Below are 21,595 nucleotides of genomic sequence, written 5' to 3'. Positions count from 1 at the left end.
GCCCCCCGTCACCGTCGCCACTCGCCCCTGTAATTGATACCGGCTGGATGGCTTATCTGGATCGCCATGGTCGTGGCCGTACACAATTTTACGTGGCGGCCGACGGGAAAGCGAGTTTTCCCTTCCGCCGCCTGCGCGCGACCAGATTGCAATTGCAATTGTTAGCTGCTGTACATCGGTTTTGCCGGCGCGCGATACAAGCAAACGATATGTATCTGAGACAATACAAATTACACGGCACGTATCACGCTTGTCTGATAAAAAGACATTAATACCGAAAGGAGAGCGAGAAACTTACTCGGAATTTTCAGCCAGTTATCGTTCCGGCCTCGAACGCGGCAAGATTTTGCGATAAGTAACTCGATTCTGCAAAGAAAAAACTTCTTGGTATTTGTAACTGTAATTACATGGTACAATAATGGTTATTACCGCTTTAATGTTAGAAATAATAATTACACTCATAGTTCTATCGAAAAATTCTAGCTATTTTTATGATAATAATATTTGTAGTTATTTTCGGTGTCAAAAACTATATAAATGTAATTATTATTACTCATTATTATCACTCACATTGTAATAATTATAGCAGTAATAATTATAAAAATAATCGTAATTATTACATCATGCAATTATCATCACAAATGCCAGACATTTTTCTCTCACAATCGGTGCAGAATATTCTGCATACGGGAGAGCGAGTGTTTAAAGATTTTTATATAAAGACTTAAAGAGCATTTGTGACTTTCCCGAGCTAGAAACTTCCGACCAAGTTCCTTGACACGAATGCGCGAATGCGTGCTGGAAATGTATTTTTCTCCGCGTTAATCGCCCTGGCTAATGCACGTACGCGAGTCAAACGAGGCTCTCGTCGATCCCGCGCGAGTCTTTCCTGCGTATTAAATCGCAAAATTGCAGGCTTCTCGCCACGCGACCTTAATAAATTTAATACGAGGGTGTCGGCTCGTTACTCAAAGTTCTCGGTGATGACGCCAGGCCGAAGCATCAAAACAGGGACTAATGGACCGTTGCATCGGGTGGTACAAAAAAAAAAAAAAGAGGGACGAGCACCCTCGGTTATTCGAGTATCGGAGAACGTTTTCGCAAAGCCGAGGGTGTCGGCTCCCGTACACTCGGCATAACATAGCTAACGTCTCGCCGCTACACTTTATTCGTGACTCTTCTGTGCTTTTCTACTCGTAAATAAGCGAGCGGCCCGTGACATTTTTTTCCCTTTAGGAACGAGTTTCTGATTCTCTTAAGAACAAATTCCCTTAAAGGCCATTACACGTACAGAATTTTTATATAAAATCGTAAGGTCGATCTCTCAAGTCGTAAGGTCTCAAGCAAATCGATCGATCACAATCAAAATTGCGATCTCACTCATCAAATGCTCGACTGTGATTAGTCGATTTATTTACGACTTTACAATTACGACTAAAATTTTTGTACGTGTAAATTAACACAAAAAATATAATTATTATATTTATTAAATTGACACAAAAATTTGGGTGGATCGTTTTGGACATGTGAAGTGTGTTAACATAAAATTTTTTACTGTACCAGTACTGTGCCAGTTTCTTATAATTCTTTAAGAGGATTTTCTCTCTAAAGTCATCTATTTTACCATTTAAACGTATATTTTTGTAAGTCCAAGGATGAGAAGTAAGTAACACCGTCACTTTTGTCGTTTCTTTTTATTAATCATTGTTACTTCTTTTTATAACGATTGGTAACGGCGTTGCAATTTTTATGACAATAACTGTAACTAATTAAAAGCTAAGGTTGGAAAAGTCACTTTTGAGAAGTAACTTGTCACCATTACGTATTTTATTTAAAACAAGTAACTCGTTATTTGTAACAAGCTCCTAAAGTAGCGAATAAAAATTAATGAGTTACTTTTTTTTCGAGTCGAATATGAGGTCTAAAGCTGACAAGATTTGCTTGATAAAAGAGCTCTACAGTCTGTGCTTATATGTAAAATTGTAGTCCACAAGCTATAATAATTCATACGAATACGAATATACGAATATCGAATATTTAGAATTATACCCAGACACCTAATTCAATATGAATAGATATTACGAAAATTTATGCGTATGGGTATGTACGACATTGGTAGTTGTGTATATATATAAGGGTGTATCGATCATAAATATGTAATGATCATAAATGTTCATAAATCGTACATGCGTCACAGTTGCATTTTATCGATAAAACAGCGATGCTGTCGGAATTCAGTTTTTCAGTTTAGAATCTCCTTAAGCTCTTGTCACACTACACATTGGAGATTGAGGACTACAAATTAAAGACTAGAATTCAGCCAATCAGAACAAGACAGATTACAATTATCCGACTGGTGAAGATACTAAGATAGACTTTAAACAGCTGATAAATTTTCTTCTCAATAAAAAAAAATTTCTCATTAAACGAAATAAGTTTTTTCTATAAAATTTTATTTTATTTTCTTTTGTCAATAAATATTGTAATAAAATAAAAATGAAAAATGAGTCAACTTTCGAAGATTGATTTTACATCTTTATACGATAAATTTAAGCAGCAAAAAAAAATAACTTATGGCTAATAGCTTGAGAATCAAGAGATTCTCTTTATTACCAAAGTTTCGTAACTTTTGACATTTCTCAATCGGAGATCTTTCTTTGTTCCAAAATATAATGGGATTGACCAGCAATGTCACTTATTTGTCCATTATTTTTTCAAATCAATCTCTCAATTATTTTTTCCTTCGTCAATTTGGAACTAAATTTTCTCTTAACGACAATGCTGGGGCGTCATTTAAGCTATTCGATTGGAAAGATGCACGCGTGCACGTTTGCGGGAGGTAATTACTTACCAGGAAACACATTATCGTCAACCGCAAAGCACACTTCTCTTTCCTCCTTTCTACTAGGAAATTGTGGGGAGCAAGGGAACATGGTAACATCGCTGCACATTGTTCAGATTGCCTTTACGCGATTTTCTACACAAAACATTGATTATTAATTTATTTACACTTTGTGAACTGATTTTTTTTAATTATTATATTAAGTACTTTTCAAACCATTCAACTTTTATTTAAAACATTTTTTTTCTGTCTCTTACAGTTTCGATGATATTCGCTTCGAAAGAAAAAAACCAGCTTTCTTCAAAAAGATATTAATTTATTCCCTAAAAGTGCCTAAATTGGGCCTTTATATAAGAATACATTATATAAGAATACGTGTCACTTATTTTCGTCTTGAAAACAACACATTCAAATCAAAATCGAAGGGGAATACTTCCTAGGTTTCCTTATGAGAAATATATTCAGGATTAGAATTATTTTTGTACGTTCCATTCTTTTTGTGAAAAAAGCTATCTAGATATGTACAAAATTTGAATACGCAAATTTACACGCACGTATACACTCAATATACTACTGGCTAAAAATTTAAAATTATTAATTGAAAATGTTTACTGTATAAAATAAAATTATTAAATCAAATTTATACATTATAATTTTATTATTTTACTCATTGTAACTTTATTTTATAAAAAATAAAAATTAATGTAAAATGTTTGTAAGTTCTGTAAAAAAATATTTTTCATCAAATTCTTGACAAGAAAAGTAATCAAGAATATTACCTTTTTTTTTTTTCAAAATAATCACTCTTTGCTTAATCACTTTTATTACTGATTTAAAATCTACTTATTAACATTGATGTAGTAGAGGTCTTCAAGAGTAGTCCTAAAGTGTTGTGCGAATAGCTGCAAGTTTTTTTTACCGAATAAACTTCCACCTTAATGTGTCCGATGAATACTCAATTATTCGAATAGATAAACGAATAATGAATATAAGAATTAGAGAATTTTTTTTATGAAACCTCGGGAAACGCAGCGACCTTTAAAAACGTCCGCAGGGAAATGGAAAACCAGATCTGAAACAATTGTCGCGTGTACAACCTTTGACTGTAACCCAGATTGCACTAATCGAACGCGATATGCACACACACGCGCACCGATATTTACATTAATTTCATCGCTCGCGCGATCAACTATTGTGAGATGCGTTTATGCGCACGCTTCTTTCGCGTGCACGTATTTTTGCGTGCACGCGTTTTGACCCTCCTAGATATAAGCGATCAACTGGATATTGTTTATCGCGGAAGGAACATTCGAGATTGCTATAAATTCACTGAATTCAAATTTCGGTGAAATCAGAGTCAAAGATAGATCATTTATACATGACAAATTTCATACAAAATTACGACAATAGGGATCTCTATGAAGGTATTATACGTACACTTCAAAAAACACATAAGTAAAGTTATAATTTACAAATGAAATTATTTTTATTTATAGCAATCAAACAATTTGCAAAAATGAATTTGCATTTGAAGTTATATTTACAAAAGCATAAATTTTTATTTACGTAATATTTATATTCGTCAATTTATAATGTACAATTTTCCTAATTAAATTATTTTATCGATGTATATTTTGAACGTAAAAATATAAATGTTATATATGCATATGATATTACTATTATGTTATATAAATTATAATATATAACATTATATAAAATATACTATTATTATTGTAATTTCCCATCTAATATAAAGATATAAAGAAAGTACGATTTCGTTCAAGTATTTAAAAATTTAGTTAGATGTATATATGTATAGATCAAAAATAATTTTTTGTTACCATCAAAATAATTATGTAAAACATTTAAACGTCGATGACAATATGGCATAAAATTTTAACATCCTAGTTTAAGTGTCCTACATAATTCTTTTGATGGTCTACACAAAATATTATTATCAAATCTATATCTAGTTAAAGTTTTAGATATTTTAGCAAAACCATTCTTTCTATTGTATATATTTACACAATTAGAGATAAAAGTATTAATTTTTCTAAATGCAATTTTTATAAATTATGTAATTCTTACATGTATTATTTATGTAATTTTATATAAAATTTAACATACTTCTTTTACAGTTTAGAGGAATCAAAACCGAGTAAAATAGTATTTAGTGGTTAAAAGGATTCCATCAACACAAATTATCCTCATCATACGTATAATTGAGAGAAAACGAGTTATTTTAAGCTGTGAGAGAGAGAGAGAGAGAGAGAGAGAGAGAGAGAGAGAGAATCATACGATTCTCCTCCCGTCGATCGATTTTCCCGTGGCTTTAACTTTCAAAGATATCTCGACAAACATTCGGAATTTTGATAGTAACGATCTCTAGATCTCTCTCTCTCTCTCTCTCTCTCTCTCTCTCGAGGGGGTGGACGGGCATGCAACAAGTGCTCGGAAGAGGAGGCGAAACGCGGTTAAAAGTGAGAAAGGAGGGTGGCAGTAACAAGAGTCGGAGAGCAAGGGCGGGCAGGGTGGCGAAGCGACGAACTTGACACGAAAGCGACCGAACCACGCGAATGTACCCTAATGTGACGAAAGGTCTCTCGGAATATCCGTAGCAGGCACACCGACGAATTGCGTCCGATTAAATCTTACACGCGGGTGAATTTAATCGTAGCGTCGATTAAATATTCGTACAATCAATCGACAAATTATCTCTATAAAGTTTTACAGTATTGTGATGAGTTTTTTTACATCATTATATTTTTCAGCTCGCGGCACCTTAAATTAAATGAAATAACGAGTCAAGGTACGAGTCGAGGTACGTTATATTATAGGTGTCACGTTCAGCATAGGTATCTTTTATTAGATACCGCTAAAAAACGCAGCGTTCAAAATAAAAAGTTTTAAATTCTTTATCTTTTTTATAATCTTTTAAAAGTGATTTGATTTCAGTGATGATATCGCTTTGATTAAAATGAGAGTAAACATAATATAATTGTTACAAAATGTTTTATAATATTTTTTTACTTTGCGCCTCACTTTTTTACTCATTTCTAAATTTTCTTGTTTCTTTTTTTTTTTCTTTAAAATTTTCGCAGCATACCACCCGGGTACAAGCTGCCGTCATTTTGACGTGAATGGTTGGTCATTTTTAATTATTGATAACTATTCACATGAAAATAATGACACATTGTCAGTCTATGACGTTTATATACGTTATGTGGCTGCGACGTCATTTTTACGTTATGTTTGAACGTCATCTTAAACATCAGATTCGTACGTCAGGTTACCAGAATAACTAAGAATCTGAACACAAAGATGACTGCAATTGAGCCGTGGAAAGTAAGTTGTAGTTGTAGGTTGACCATAACATTGTGCGTTGACTTACGATTCACGTTTCGACTTAGTTATGACCATCTTTGTGCCCTAATTAATGACTTCGAATAGACGATATCTTGCTATCTATAGGCAATGTGTCACGGGCGTCACAGCCTATCGATCGAAAAACCCTGTTCTATATGAATCTTGTTGTAAATCTATTTTATCAAAAGCGATACAGAGAAGGGATATAAAGAAAGTTATATTGGATATGTATCGATATATTTTTAATAAGCAAGTTACTAAAAAAAAAACTTACAATCTATAAAATTATTAATTTTTAAGAATTCTAATCTAATAACAGTTGTTTGGATCGAACATAGAAAAACAGATGATAGATTATTAGATTTTTAAACTTTCTCCAACGTTCTCAAAAATTCTCGGCTTGTGCTTGAAGCGCCTAGAAGCTGTGAGCAATAATAATGTGTCATACATAGAGGAAGAGGCAGTCTTTATTAAATGCGTAGGCTAATTAGCTCGGATGTATAATGAAACATTCCTTTGCACATGACTTAACACTACGATGATCGTAGATGATTGCACAGAGAATATTTTATAGCAATCTACATACTTACTCTGCCACGGGGCGTCCCTTTCAATCGCATTTTAACGAAACATCGATTTCACTATTCGACAAAATTTAACTCTTTTCTTTTTTTCATAAAAGAAAGAAGAAGCATCATTTCATTAGAAAAAAAAACAAATTATTAAATTTTTAAACTTATTATATTTTCTTTTATACAACAGCGAGCAAAAAATGCGAAAAATTGAATTCTTTATCATATTTTTTTTTTAAATACATCAATGCCTCTTTTAGATAGTTATTTACAACACTTAACCTACGCATATTGAAAAGAAATATGCGTATATAAATAGTATATTACGCATATTTAAACGTAACAAGCGTAATTTTGTCAACTTGCGCAGTTTCCCTTTTACGTCCCTTCACCAAATCTCATTCCAAAACTCAGTATCACGAAATTCGTGTAGGGACAAATGAATGGACGGTCGATAGGTATGGGAAACGCTAACTTTCGTGCAACGATCTCGTGTTTGTGTAAAAACTAACCTACTGATATGTCAAATCGAATTACCTTGTATGTATTTACGACGATTAAAAACTCCAAACATATCTTTACATCGATCGTCGAATTATAATGATATCTAAAGTGACATCAAATTGTGTTACGTTTGAGAAGATGTAGATAAAATTGTAGATAAAATTAAATAAAGCTCATGAATAGGTTATTACAGTTTTATTAGATTTTCTTATTTTAGTATATTTCCAAAAATGTAATAAGTAATAAGTAATCGCGTTTGTATCGAATCTGTATTTTTGATTTTATTTCTGATATTTGAAGTATTATTATATCTTTTAGTGACGGAAACAAGTCATAAAGATCGCATACATTTGTGACTCTACTATCATGAATTTTGGGGATATTAAAAGTGAATATTCTTCGAATCTCTTCAACGTCGTACGTATGTAAGTTTATCAATGTTCTAATTAGTCGTAAATGCTAACTGTTGAAGACTAATTGATTTAAGAAATTAGACAAAAATTCAAAGATGTTATGTTTATTATACGTATATATAAAATACATATTTTATTATATAAATATATATAAAATATATATATTACAAATGAGAAAGCTCATAGTTCTACTGATCTAGAAATCTAACAATTTGAGGATCCAAAGATCACAATATTTAAAAATTTACGCGTTTACAAATGTGCGGATACAAATGTTTAAAACATCTATATATCTATTATTAATACTGGATTAATTCTATTTATATTATCCATCTACTTTATTATCCATCTACTATATTTACATTAATTCTGAATCCAAAAAACTAAAAATCTAAAACCTTAACGTTTTATGCATTTAGCGCTTTAATCTTCCAAAGTCTATATCACTCTACGCATGAGAGATTAAAAGTTTCGAATTGACGATTATAATTCTATCAGTCAAATAATTTTAAATTTAAAATTTTGTTGTCGTTCCAATTTCTATTTCGCAATTTTCAATCTTTAATGCATAGTGACATGGACTTGTAATAAGACCACAGATCTCGAGATTCAAAAAATTGTAACGCATCTTCGCGATCAGTAATTAATTATAAAAGCTGCATTATCTCGCAGACGCGAGAATGGTTTCTCTCAAGACGCGCAGCATCGACAACGTAAATCGCCGCGTAAGAGGCTCAAAATAGCGCGAATATCGGCATCACTTGCGATTGAGCAGCTGAAAAGTCTTTTTTGGTGTTCTGGCGATTCTCTATCATACATTCGAATGCGTCGAAACTGGCGTCCAGAATTCTTGATGATGTATCTTGATGATAATCCATGTAATTGTAACAACAAATGTGACACGGTACTACGACATGATAAAAGAAATTTGGTCCCGGAAGTCCCAAAGATCTATTCCATCGGTTTGCATTGTGGCGCAAGAAATTTGAGCGACAACGATTATCTCTCCAGCTCGTGTGACACGATAAAGAACTTGAAGAAACGTTTTATTATTGATCGCAGGTAGTAACATTTCTTGATGAATTTCATATCAATTTGACACTTGAAAATAGAGGAAACAAAATATTTTCAAATATAATTAGATTTAGATATACCGCCGTTAGATAAACTGCAAGTTAATTTATTTGGTTAGTTTATTTTTTCTAACAGGACTCTCTTTCAATCATTTTTCTATAAAATAGTCTCTAGTCCTGTTTTGAAGAAAAAAAAAAAAAAGATTTTATGATCGTAGTTTATTTCCTCGAAATTAAATACAAGTATAATGTTATGTCAATCACAACTGTACTAAATATAATACCTATTTGTATTCAAATTAAAAAAAAAATATTAGTGAAGCGCAAATTGAACTTTTAAGTAGTGTTTTACTGGAGAATATTCTTAAATATTAACTTTACATCTATGTAATTTCAAATTTTGCTCGACAACATATGTATATATAATATATTTCAAGTGTTTCAAGAAAAAGCATCGATTTTATACATATTTTAATCGTTGCAAACATAGCTGTTATTGTATAAGTTATATATCTAAAAGTAATCCTATTACCAAAAAGATTTTGACTTATATTACATTATAAACTGTACAATTTTATCGTTAAACGCCATTATTTTCACATTGGAAAATGGAAGAACCATATTTTCGTAATAATTTCAGACCTATGATCACATGCAAATATTGGGTCACACAGTCAGCTCCAACGACAAGCTTATTAATAGATGCAATGTCTTTTAAAGCGCATACAGATCGGCAGGCAATGATAGTCGATTGTACAGAATCGATGGAGATCATCCGTAAATATAATCAAACCCAGGAGAGTAATCATAATTATCGTCATAGTGAATTATACAAACATGTTGAAGAGAAAACAAACACATCAGACATTTCGCGGAATGATCGTGCCATTGACGATCACTCTTTTATACCTGATGACTCTAAGGACTCTTCTGTGAGAACAGATCATAATTGTGATGGTTCTCGTATGACTAGAGACGCGCAAATTCAAACCTCGAACAAAAAGAATTTGCGACGAAGAAAAATTAAGAGAAAATCGAAGCAGGCTACTGAAAGAATCTCTCATCGGAAACATTGCAATAACGAGCCGCGAATTGTCACGGATTTTCGCATTGGTTCGCATAATTCAAGCAGACAAAGCCACCACGATGAGCCGTGGCTGCGCGTTCGAGTTCTGGAGAACAAGCGCGCCGAGTATATCAATAAATTCACGGCCGTGAATCGACAGATAGAGGAGATAACGGCAACGCTACGGGATACCTGCTGCAGTAGCGAGAGCTCGCGAAATAATCTGGAGAATTGCGATGAATACTTTTCATCGATATCCGACGACACGAAAGTAAATTGGAGTGGCGTCGAAAACAAGTCAACAATTGTAAGAGAAAAAAATACGTCGAAAGACAAGAATAGTCTGATGAACATTAAAAGGATCATCGGAGAATTGAAAAGTGACACAAGTGAAAATGTGTCCGAGATTTTGCACGTTAATAACCTTAATAATGAAACAGTCTTCTCTGCAAAGGACGATATTTCTTCTTCGAGAAAGCCAAACGATTTTTTCGGACGTGACATTGTCCGAGCGATGGAGACAGTTTATTCTTCAAACAGGATTTCTATACAGTAAAAAGTATTTGTGTTAAAACCGGTCCTTGTTAAAATTTTAGAGTTGAACTTTTAAGATTGCCCCCGAGTGTTAATTTAATATGATTAGATTTAATATGATTTATTTAATATGATTTATTTAAATAGGTTTGTGTTAAATTAATATTTAAAACTTCTTAGTCATTAAAAACAACGCAATTTATAAGTGAACAAATATCATAAAAGTAATGTAGTTTTAAAACGTAATTCTTAGATACACGAATAAAAAATAAATGTATGTGTTAATTTGACATATTATAAATGTTAGTTTTATTATTTATTGGAAGAAATATACTTCCAAAATTTGTTTCTAAATTTGAATCCAAATGTTACATTTTTTTTGTATTAATTTTCATATAAAGTTTGTGTTACACGCTGGCATGTTTATCTTTTGTTAAATTAACACAAAAATTTGATTGGACCGTTTGGGACGAATAAATGTGTAGAATTTAATACAATAAAAAATTTCTCAACTGTGTAGGAACAAGACGAAGGCGAAATGTCATTTTATCAAACAACTGTCCCTCGATCTAGACGTAATCAAGAACGAGAACGAGGAGCTTCATGAATTCTCTATCAAAAATGAATCCTTCGATAAAGTTTATCTGAAAAGTAATTTTACAATCTCAAATAACGATAAGCACAAGAAAGATTTTGCTCAAAGTTCTGTCGATTTCAAAGAATCGAGATATTATCAGAAGACCTTTGAGGAGAAGATAGGTGAGATGGCTATTCTGGAAGACATCAAGAGAAGGATCGACAGAGACTTCGATGATCCTCCAGGCGAGAGGAGCGACACGGAGGATTTTTTCACTGTTTCCCGGAAAACCAGTGATTTTGATCGTGACAACGTCAACGATGTGTCCTCAGTGACAATAATCGAAAAATCCAAATCTACGCCGATCGTCGCGACGAATCTCGAGCCGACCGAGATACAAATTCACAGCTCAATGTCAGTTGGTGCTATGAGCGAGTGCTCGAACAAGAACTCTGCCCTTTCCAAGTACTTCTCCTGCACGCAAATTCCGAGTCTGGTTTCGTTAACGGAGAACGAGGACGAGCTCGGTGTCGTGGCTGACGATAGTATGATTGAGTCGCATCGCGGTTCGAACTTCAGTCTGAATAATTATTCGCTCTCGAACTTAGACTCCAGTTTCGATTGTTCGTGTTCCAGCTTCGAATATATCTCGCGTTACGATCCATCCGCGCAGTACATCACTCCGAATAAATCTTTAGCTGAAATGGTAAACAAGTCGGACGACACGTTTGAGATATGCGTTGAAGATCGCGAGAGTGTCGCGAAGAATAGAATTTGTAATTGGGAACATCCTTCTATTGAGGAGAGCAGAGAGAAGGAATGGCGAACTAGGAAACAGTATACGGCCGATTCCACGTTTGAGACGTCGAAGTCGTCGAGGTACATCGGTTCGATAGACTCGGGTGTATTCAGCTCGTCCCTAATCGATCTTTATCCGAACGAGAAATCCATTTACGCCGACAAATCGAAGTTTGAAAAGAAACGCCGCACCGAGACACTCGATGGACCGTCGACCGTCGTTGATTCCGGCTCGGATAGTAGTCATACCAATGACACGCTCGATCGGAAGGTGAACGACGTTGTGAAAGACCTTACGAAGAATCTGATACTTTGCGAGAGAAGGGCGAAAATGAAGCTGAGAGCGAGAGGCACGCGTTACGTATGTATTCACGTATAAATTTTGTAGAGAAATTTTTTACTGTAATTTTGTTGTACCATAATCACTGATTTTCTAATTTTTCAAATTATAGTCTTTCGTAATATTATTAGTAGACTTTATATTTTACGATTTATTAGCTATCAAAGATCAGATTTATACAATGTATATGACCATCTTTGTTGTAATTAATTGAAATAGTGGCACACGCAACATATTACGTATTTGTCTAATTATCTAATTTTCAGGCGTTGATTGATATATATGTATATATATATATATACACGCACACACACACACACATATATGTACATATATATATATATATATATATATATATATACATATATAGAGTGTCCCATTTTAAATAATACAATAAGTTTTTTCGAAAACTATAGTAAATACAGAAAACTGTTTTAAACAGAAGAGTATGATTCGGAGGGACATAAGAAAATATCATTTATTTGACCTTGGACGGCGTCGTTGAGGTCAGGTCAAGCTCAGGTCACAAAAGAGAATACTCTATGCTTTAGATACACAGAAATAAAAATAAAAGTTGTATTTATTTATGTTGAAAAATAGTTATCATTTTCGATTATTTTAAAATATATTGATAAATCCGTGCGTGTTTAAATAAATGTGATCAGGATTTGTAAGTGCACGCCTTTAATGTAATTCGCGATAACGTTTGCCCTAGACTCAAGACATCCTGTCGCGTGCTTACAAATTTAGCAGAAACCTCTACGACACTTGCTGCGACTTCTTCGACTCATCTCAGTCGTCCACCGAAGACGAAAGAATCATCAGTATCTCCACGCCGTCACTCTTATCTTTATCGGATTCCGAAATTGAAGATCATGAGTCGAAACGTCAACGTGTCTGTCAACGTTCAAATTCAATTCAAATATGAACCTATAATAATTGACAAAAACAATAATTGGCCAAAACCGCGTATTTGTTTATATTATTATTGTATAATTCCATTCAGTAAACATTGACGTTTGACTATTTCCTAACTCGTTTATCTCTCGTAAGTAATGATAAGAATAATTATAATTACGTTTATTATTACTGATAATAATAATAATATTAATTTTAATTGTTCACATAAACATGAATATTATACTCAACGATACTTTAAATAAAATCGTTATTCTAGGGTTATTTTATCGTTAGACTATCGTAAAGAAAAGTCTATATATAATCAAATATATAAATATATGTAATTATATAATATATAAAATATGTCCATGTAAGTACGTATTTATATTTTCTTTTTCTTCTATAATTTCTATCGATATACATAGGAAAAATAAGAAGAGAAATAATTGAAAAATAATTAAAAGAATACTTTTTGCATTGTTTTCTTTAAAAAATATAATTGCATATGTAATTTTATATACTATTACAGGAAATTTTTTTCTCAAATTTCATAATTTTCAAAAATTACTTTTTTAATTATTTTCCAATTCTTGTTATTTCTCCTGTATATGTATATACGAACAGATTCCTATACACAAGGGACAGAAAACATACTTTGTGTACAATTAGGTACATATACTTATATTTAATTATTTATAGACTTTTTTTACCGTGGATAATCGTATTTCTCGATAAAATGTTAATAATTTAAATAAATATCGAGCATCAACGTAGCAATCTTTATCAGTAGGTATATGAATTAACAGTAGAATGCAATTCAATCGTATTATTAAACAATAAATCCATTGTTCCTTCGATCGATATAGCACGATGATAAACTTACGAGCACGACAATCTGGTACCAGTTCATCGCAGCTCGTCTCGACACGTTCGTCGAGAGCAGTTCGACCACATCATTAGACGATACTGACCGTTTCCGCGTTGCGGTTTCCTTTGAAATGGGGATTGGAAACGTGCGCGGCACGATGCGACGCGGCGAAGACCCGTGCGAGCCACCCGAGCGGAAATACATAAACGAGCGAACGGAGTCGTTTCGCACAACCGTCCATCCGCGACTGTCAGAGAGGTCTCTCTTCTCTTACGTAAACGGTCCAGCTGGAAAACGAGAGGAAATGTCCGGATAAACGAGCGTCGCGAGAGAAAGCGGACGCGATCAAAAAGACGCATCCCGGGACTTTGTCTCGGGACGGAGTCTGCGTTTGATATCTCGGAAATGGGCAATTCCGCATCAGCCTGGACAAGCGAGTTTGACAGTGGAGAGATACGGGATATTGCGGGAAGCGGCTGAAATCCGCGTATTGTTCCATACGTGACACGTATGGAAAACAACGTTTAGAATTGCTGCCATTCTCTTTCCTCTCAATCATCTCTATAAAAAATTCCACACAATGTTCTAATAATTTGGTTTTTTTATCTTTTTCAATGACTCCACCATTATTTTAACTTATGAGGCAAGCTTTCATCTTAACGTTTGGAGCATCGCAATTTATTCTATATAATATAATTTTAATCTACGAGTTTTATACCGTCGATAAAGTTTTAATTTTGTGATCTTATTCTTTGCATTGGCTTATCAACTTGCAAATTCCTTCTTACATTCGACTGTGATTGGTTAATTTTCCGCGACTTAAAACCCTACGACCGCTACGACTTCTGTTGTAGACCCTACGTAAAGGCCCATCTACGTAAGCTCTTTACAATGATCGTAAGGGCCGTGGCACACAAAAAAACTTAAGACAGTAAGACGTAAGCAGTAAGGAATTTAACATATTGAATTGGCTACTGCTTATGTTATGGCCTTACGGACTCTACTGTGATTGGTCTGAATTTACTGCTTACGTTTTACTGCTGTAAATTTTTGTGTGTGCTATGGCCCTGACGTTTGTTGTAACAGCTATCATAAGCTCGTCGCAAGAGTTGACTCTATTTCAACTCTTACGATTACGATGCTTGTCTAGCGGTACGATAGTCAATGAGAATAAGGTGAAATCGGCGAGCATTGCGAGGTCGAATCCATCATCTTTGGTAACGTTTTTTCAAATTCATTATTCTCCATGCTAAAAAAGCGATACCTACGACGTTCGGCCCTAACATCCTGTTTCGCTATTAGTTGCGTTGTGATACTTACGATTTTATGTAGACAGATAATTACGGTAGCTTCTATTCTTACAATCACGACCGCTTACGATTGCAGCGTTACGATAGGTGCAGAGCCTTAAAAGGTAAGGAGGTGTTTAGGTTAAGGTCCTAGCTGTTGGGTGAGTAGTAAGATTACCCAATCACATTCGTGGATTACCAGATTTACCTAACAGGTAAAATTTACCAAAAGGTGGAACAACCAGCCCCTAGATTCTAAAATGAACAGAAAGGGATACAAGTTATATTGATTAACGTCTAAAGTTTATTCTGAAGCTAATAATGAATGAGTGTATTACAATATTTGAAGTATCTATAATTGATTAACATTTGACTTATACTCTTTTAGACATTTATTCATTTAAATTATGATTATGATTAACTTACAACCATGAGAAACTATTCCCTTCAGCGGACTCCCTCGATCCCAATTAGAAGTCACGAATCAGGTCCACTTTCGTCTCACGGAGTTTGGACTCCTCCTTTCCTACTTTATAGTAGGATATCTTCGTAGTAGCAGCCGTAACAATCACTTTCTTGTGAATCTTTCTTCGGATCTTATCGTCGAGATTTTGGATACGGAATTTAATCGTCCAATCCATGACTCCATGTATAGAACTGAGAATGCGGTGCTCGCGTTGAATTATCGCGGAGTGCAGGCAAGAATATGTGTCCCACATTGCACGGATTCGAGATTATCACCAGGTGATACTTATTTTCTCCTTTGTACGGGCCTTCGTGACGGCGTATCAAAGAACTCTCGGGGAATTAGGTATCGCGAACTACCGAGTATAAGGTGCTTTCCCGCGGCTGATCCTCCGTCATCGTGAATGGAAAGGAATTGCGGATTGAGAAGTGCGTCTCTCCGTTCTCTCTCTCTCTCTCTCTCTCTCTCTCTTTCAATTCCGTTAGGAAAGTAATTATGCTCCTTTTGTTTGTGAATTTATGACGACGACATGAAAGACTAAAGAGAAGAACATTCCTTGCTTGGATAAAAATTCTTCTGAATTTTCTTCAGAGAAAAATTTAGTGCTGACAATTATATGAATGACAATAATGCAAGTTTTATATTATATTATGTATAATTAATGTACGAGGGCTAATTGAAAAATGATAAGACTGCCTCTGTTTCTCTTTCCGCGAGGTATTTATTAGATGTGGCAACACATCTGCATAGGTGTTTATGAACGATATATGTACATTGATGTGTCTGAATTTGTAGTTAGACCACCGTAGCCTTCAGCATTCTGTTACAGTGAGTGGGAAGGCCGCGGCACAGACTTTTCCATAACACATAACGCATAGTACATAAGTGAATCAATCAATCAGAGTCCTTCTTTTCCTTCCATTTCACAGAAAAAAATAATTTTGATTGGTTGATTCTCTTATGCAGTATGTTTTATGCAAAAAAGTTTGTACTGCGGCCAAAACTTTTACTGTAGCAAGCATTTCGTACATGTCATCATAGTGAATGAGGTTGATGTTTCTATGAAAATATATACGGCAGAAGTATGTGGCTGAATTTTGCATTAAGTTTGATAAGAGAGTTTGGTAATGGAAACTTTGGAAATGTTACAACGGTCATATATAGTAGAGTAATAAAACGTTTAGTGCTATAGTTTAATGCATTTTGGTGATGGAAGCACTTTAAGAATGGCAATACGCGAGGGAATGAAGTGTGATCGGGGAAGCTATTCATAGTGCTTATGGATTACGGATATCAACATTGCCTAACATTTAATAAGGCATTAATAATAAATTGGAAATCAGAAGCTAGAAATTAATCAATCATAATCAATTACTCTTTTCACACTGGACTGTGATTTGTCAATTTCTAGCTTCTGACTTCTTTATTACTAACGGCTTATTGTAGAATGTGTGTAGAATGTGTTAAGCAGGGAACACACACTTTTACATAACGCATGATACAAGAGAATCAGAATTCTTCATTTCTATCCCCACTATTCGTTATTATTATTATTAATATTATAACAGTAATAATTATAAATATGATAGGATGTAATTATAGTCACAAAAAAATTTCTGCCAATATATACTACTTAGAGATAAAATGTCAGATCTATCTCCACATTTACTATGTACACACATTCAACGAATTGTTAGAGCAAAATGATCAACCTACTGGGGTTGCCGAAGGGTCAGGCCCGTGATGAGCGGATACATCCTCTAGGGTCGGTTCAGGGCAATTTTCGCCTCAGGAAACGATTATGCATTAACACCAGTCTGACAAAATAATACATCAAACTTGCCCTCTGCACTATTAATTCTAATTGTATTATACTGCTACGTGTTACTAATTTTATTTTCGTAGATTAATCTTATTTTTCTAATATTGAGAGAAGAAAAGTAGTTGCAATTATCATAATTTAACTATATATGCTTTGTAGTTATTTTTAGTGTTAATATATTTATAGTTGAAAAGATACTGCATTACGATTATTGCAATTATATTATGCATTAACTGTATCACAAAAGTGATTATTTTTTTATTTTTATGCGTTTTATTATTATTGTTATCATGTAAGCATTGTAAACGAATATTAAGAAAATAATGAAATTCATTATATTTGCAATTACATTTATTAAACATAAAAATGTTTATTTTATTTCCCATTCATATCTTGATATTTTCGTATATCAATATTCGAAATGATCATGTTTTAGAATACAATTTTTTAATACTTGGTAAAACTTTTTTTTTCTGTGTATTTTTATAACCTTTCCAACAATTTCTTAATCGAAAATAATGATCTGTGTAATATAATATTAATTTATTGAATCGGAAAAAAATTCATAGCGCTACTTTATTTATATTATGCCTACATGTCTTTAAAAAAAAATTGCAATTATATTTATCATCTCTGACGAAAATAAAAATCGGAGCGTAAGTCAAATGTAAGAGGAATGTAAGAGGAAAGTAACAGAAGCGCAAACGATGCTACACACATTTTAATTCGACTTACGCTTCAATTTTTATTTTTGTCAGGGATTTGATAAAACAAAGTTTCAGTTTTTAAAAATTAATGTATTTAATTGTGGTATGATAATTTTTAATGCGATTATGTGAGTAATCAAAGTTGTTCCTTTTATATAATTTGCGACAACTCAGTAACAAAAAATCTAGGAATATTTTTGAAAAATAATTTTAAAAGAAAAACTTAAATTTTTCATGTTAGAAATAAAAAAATACTTTCGCAAGTTTTTTTTAGACACGTGGCAAGCCCACAAAGTGAGACGAAAACCCATTTTGTCCATCTCTAGTTTCTATATGTAAAAATTACCATTACTCATAGAAATTTAAAAAATATAGTGATTTTTCGAAAATAGAGATTTTAAAACGCAGGTAGAAACTTTAAAACCTTTCTTTAAATTTAAATATTGTTCATTTTAACAAAATTACAGCTGCTTAAATTTTAAAGTTTGTAGCACTTATACAAACTTTTGTTCCAACCCAATATTAATTAATTAAAATAATAGATTATGACAAAAAAATATATGCTTTGCATCGTTATACTTCATTCAATTGTAAAGAAACACATAGAGAAGTGCAAGTAAGCAGTAAGCGAATCGGCCGATTACAATAGAGACGTAAGATTATATTGCCTTACATTTTCTATTATAATTAGTCTATTCACTTACTGCTTACAGGTCTTACTGCCTTACGTTTTTTTATGTGTTTCTGGCTTTACTTTCGGTATGAAATCGGTCGTGTGGGAAGGAGCACGTTGTTCGTGCAATATGTGTACAAAAGTATCGAACAGCAGGAGATGGACAAACAGAAAACGATGCTTTTACCACTCGGCAAACAACCGTCGCTCTCTAACTCACATCGCTGCATCAACATCGTTCTAATCAGGGGTGGGTTAAAATATATGGCACTATTGCATTTAAAAAAGTATGTCTTTTATTTATCATGACGTTACTATATCAAAAATGCCTAACGCATTGCTCTCTTATAATTTACTCTTTATTTAGCATTTTTATTTATCTCTTCCATACTAAATATCACTTTATTCGTGGCATATCTTTTGATAAATATAGACTTTAATTTTTATAGAAAAAGTTTCTCGAGTGCAAGAAATTACCAAAAAAGAGAAATTATATTTAATATGATTTCGAATTTTTATATTTGTCATCCGGGGCACCAAAATTGATCGTTTCTATCCTGATTTTGATCTCTTAAACGACAAGTATCTCGAGGATAATAACGATGAAAGCTTCGGTGAGGCACGTCTCGCGGACCTTTCCCCACCGGCAACGTCCGGATATCTCGAAAGAGAAATTTCCGTCTCGAATGCGATCAATTTCCGTCCGAGGACACAAAATGTCCGCTGTCTTGAAAGGAACATTTTCATTTCAATAGATATATGTCTGTTTAATAAACCGAAAATAAACAATAGTTTTAAATTATTCAAGTTCTAAATTCCAATTATCAGTAATTAATCAATCAAAGCGATAATTTTGATACCTAATTTATCAAACCGTCACATACTAATATATCTATATTTATATAGTTTAAAAAAATATATATTATATGTGTAAAATTTGACACTAAACTATAACATAAATTATATTATTGTATAATTGCAACCATATTTTCTTTCAGTGTAGATAAAACCAAAAAGAGCGGCGGTTTTAAGCTGGTTAATTAAAATTTTATTTAGAGCTATTTTCTTATTGAATTGGGATAAAAGAATAAGAGTAGGGGAGCTCTCAATGAAAATATGAGCTGCGCCCCAAAATTTATTTCGCGAAAGGATGTGTTCTTTGAAGGCTCTTGGTATCGGCATACTTTATCATTGTGTCAATGTAGACCGGCATCTTCCCCATTGGGTTGATCGTACAAAATGTTTGATGTCACGGAGATTACGGGGGTGGTAAGCGTACACATCACCGTCGACGGCACGCCGTAGTTAAGGGCGTTTCGTGGTGATCCTTTCCTCCCGGACAAATATAAGGGTCGTCTTCTCGGGGGCTCTCGCAAGAATGTGTCAGGACCTAAGGCCGGCAGTCGCTGGCATCAAACAATTATATGATTCACGCCGATTTTCTCGATTCCCCTCCACAGGTCCAGCGTGAAGCGGCAAACAATTTCCGTTCTGCCTCTAATATAATTCGTCGTTGGCTCGCGCTGTTATACAGAATGTGCGAAATCATATCGAAATGATTGCTATTGATGGTGATATTTTGAGATTGATGGCGACTTTTTCCTTATGGAAAATTAATCTGTCGCAATTTCTCCTAATTCAATTACAATGCTGGGTAAAAGTTTGAGATTGCATAGAGTTTATAATCCTTCAGTGAAAAACTTAAAAGTTCGATTCATGTTTTACTCAATATTTTTCTCTAAATTGAAAGTGAATATGGGCATTGTATTTAGCACAATTGTGATTAATATAATATTGTTTAATTTCAAGAAAATGTGTGGATTATGTTCATAAAGTCTTTTTTCTCAAAACTGAACTATTTTAGAAGATAAGTGGAAGAGTCTTCCATCAAAAGAAATTGTAGCTAGATTTTCTAAATTAGTTTAAAAAAAAATTATTAAATGTAAATGATGGTTTACACTATTTTGACAAAAAAGATGTAATATTCGCTAATGTTTTTTTTTTTGTAAAAAAAAAAGCGTAAAAACATTTTTTGTAGAACTTTCAAACATTTTCTATACATATGTTTTGATATTTTATTTTTTATTTTATTATAAAACAATAAATAAAGTAGTAAAAAAGTTACTGTTAAATTATAATGTTTATATTTGATTTATTTGATACAGTAGTACAGTTTTTAATCAATATAGTCACAAACTTGGTCGGCAGTTCGATAAACAATAGCATTCTGCTATATGTGAATACCTACCGAAACTTTTTTAGGTTTGCATTCACTTTTTTATTACGTTTAATTATCAACAGCCTAAAAAAATTCATATTTTCAGACATTTCGAAAATTATGCTTACAATTCAATTAAAGTTTTGAATTTTCATTGAGAAATATGATATGAGCTAGTGTTTTGAGAGTACCATCGCAGACGTAATACCCTCGAGCTTCTCTCTACATCACGCTATATCACATATGTTGTCGCCGTTGGCTAGTTAAAAATCATTCTGCATATAAATTCGAAAATTCGCATTTTGAAATTCATAGGAAAATTTAAAATTTTGAAAACTTAATATTATTAACGTTCTAAGTAATTACATTATTATTACATCAACCTACAAGTGATACTTTTTGAAATCTTACAAAGGACATTTTTAAGACGTTCACTGTCCAGATAATGAGGTACGACTGTATCGTTTGAATTGAAAGGAATTTGTCAATAAAATGGATAAAAGCGTATCAAAAATTCTCTGACGAAATTACTGATCTTTCTTCGCATCATTCAAACGGAAGGGATCC

The 21,595-nt window shown here is 33.2% G+C and overlaps 1 protein-coding gene across 3 annotated transcripts; it reads left to right on the top strand.

Moving 5' to 3' along the window:
* Nucleotides 1–7,271: 7,271 nt before the first annotated feature.
* LOC108755515 lies at nucleotides 7,272–13,049 on the top strand. Of its 3 annotated transcripts, none has more exons than XM_018498565.1 (7): nucleotides 7,272–7,467; nucleotides 7,603–7,709; nucleotides 8,370–8,759; nucleotides 9,411–10,388; nucleotides 10,891–11,021; nucleotides 11,091–12,106; nucleotides 12,801–13,049. In XM_018498565.1, exons 2-7 carry the CDS (start codon nucleotides 7,651–7,653, stop codon nucleotides 13,011–13,013), a joined length of 2,787 nt encoding a protein of 928 aa, XP_018354067.1. In that variant the 5' UTR covers nucleotides 7,272–7,467; nucleotides 7,603–7,650; the 3' UTR covers nucleotides 13,014–13,049. The 3 variants fall into 3 exon arrangements, with proteins under 3 accessions (XP_018354067.1, XP_018354066.1, XP_018354065.1); XM_018498564.1 differs by having other exon boundaries at nucleotides 10,891–11,492; nucleotides 11,556–12,106; XM_018498563.1 differs by having other exon boundaries at nucleotides 10,891–12,106.
* Nucleotides 13,050–21,595: the final 8,546 nt, after the last annotated feature.

The sequence above is a fragment of the Trachymyrmex septentrionalis genome, unplaced genomic scaffold (genome assembly GCF_001594115.1).
Source record: "Trachymyrmex septentrionalis isolate Tsep2-gDNA-1 unplaced genomic scaffold, Tsep1.0 scaffold88, whole genome shotgun sequence".
NCBI lineage: Eukaryota > Metazoa > Arthropoda > Insecta > Hymenoptera > Formicidae > Trachymyrmex > Trachymyrmex septentrionalis.
The sequence above is the reverse complement of the archived record's forward strand: the minus strand, read 5'-3'. Positions and strand labels throughout refer to the sequence as shown.

Coding starts and splice junctions, on each gene's coding strand:
- LOC108755515 (XM_018498563.1), top strand. CDS start 7,651: ATGAATTTTGGGGATATTAAAAGTGAATATTCTTCGAATCTCTTCAAC. Junction 7,710..8,369: donor CTCTTCAACGTCGTACGTAT/GTAAGTTTATCA, acceptor ATTATCTCGCAG/ACGCGAGAATGGTTTCTCTC. Junction 8,760..9,410: donor CGTTTTATTATTGATCGCAG/GTAGTAACATTT, acceptor TAATAATTTCAG/ACCTATGATCACATGCAAAT.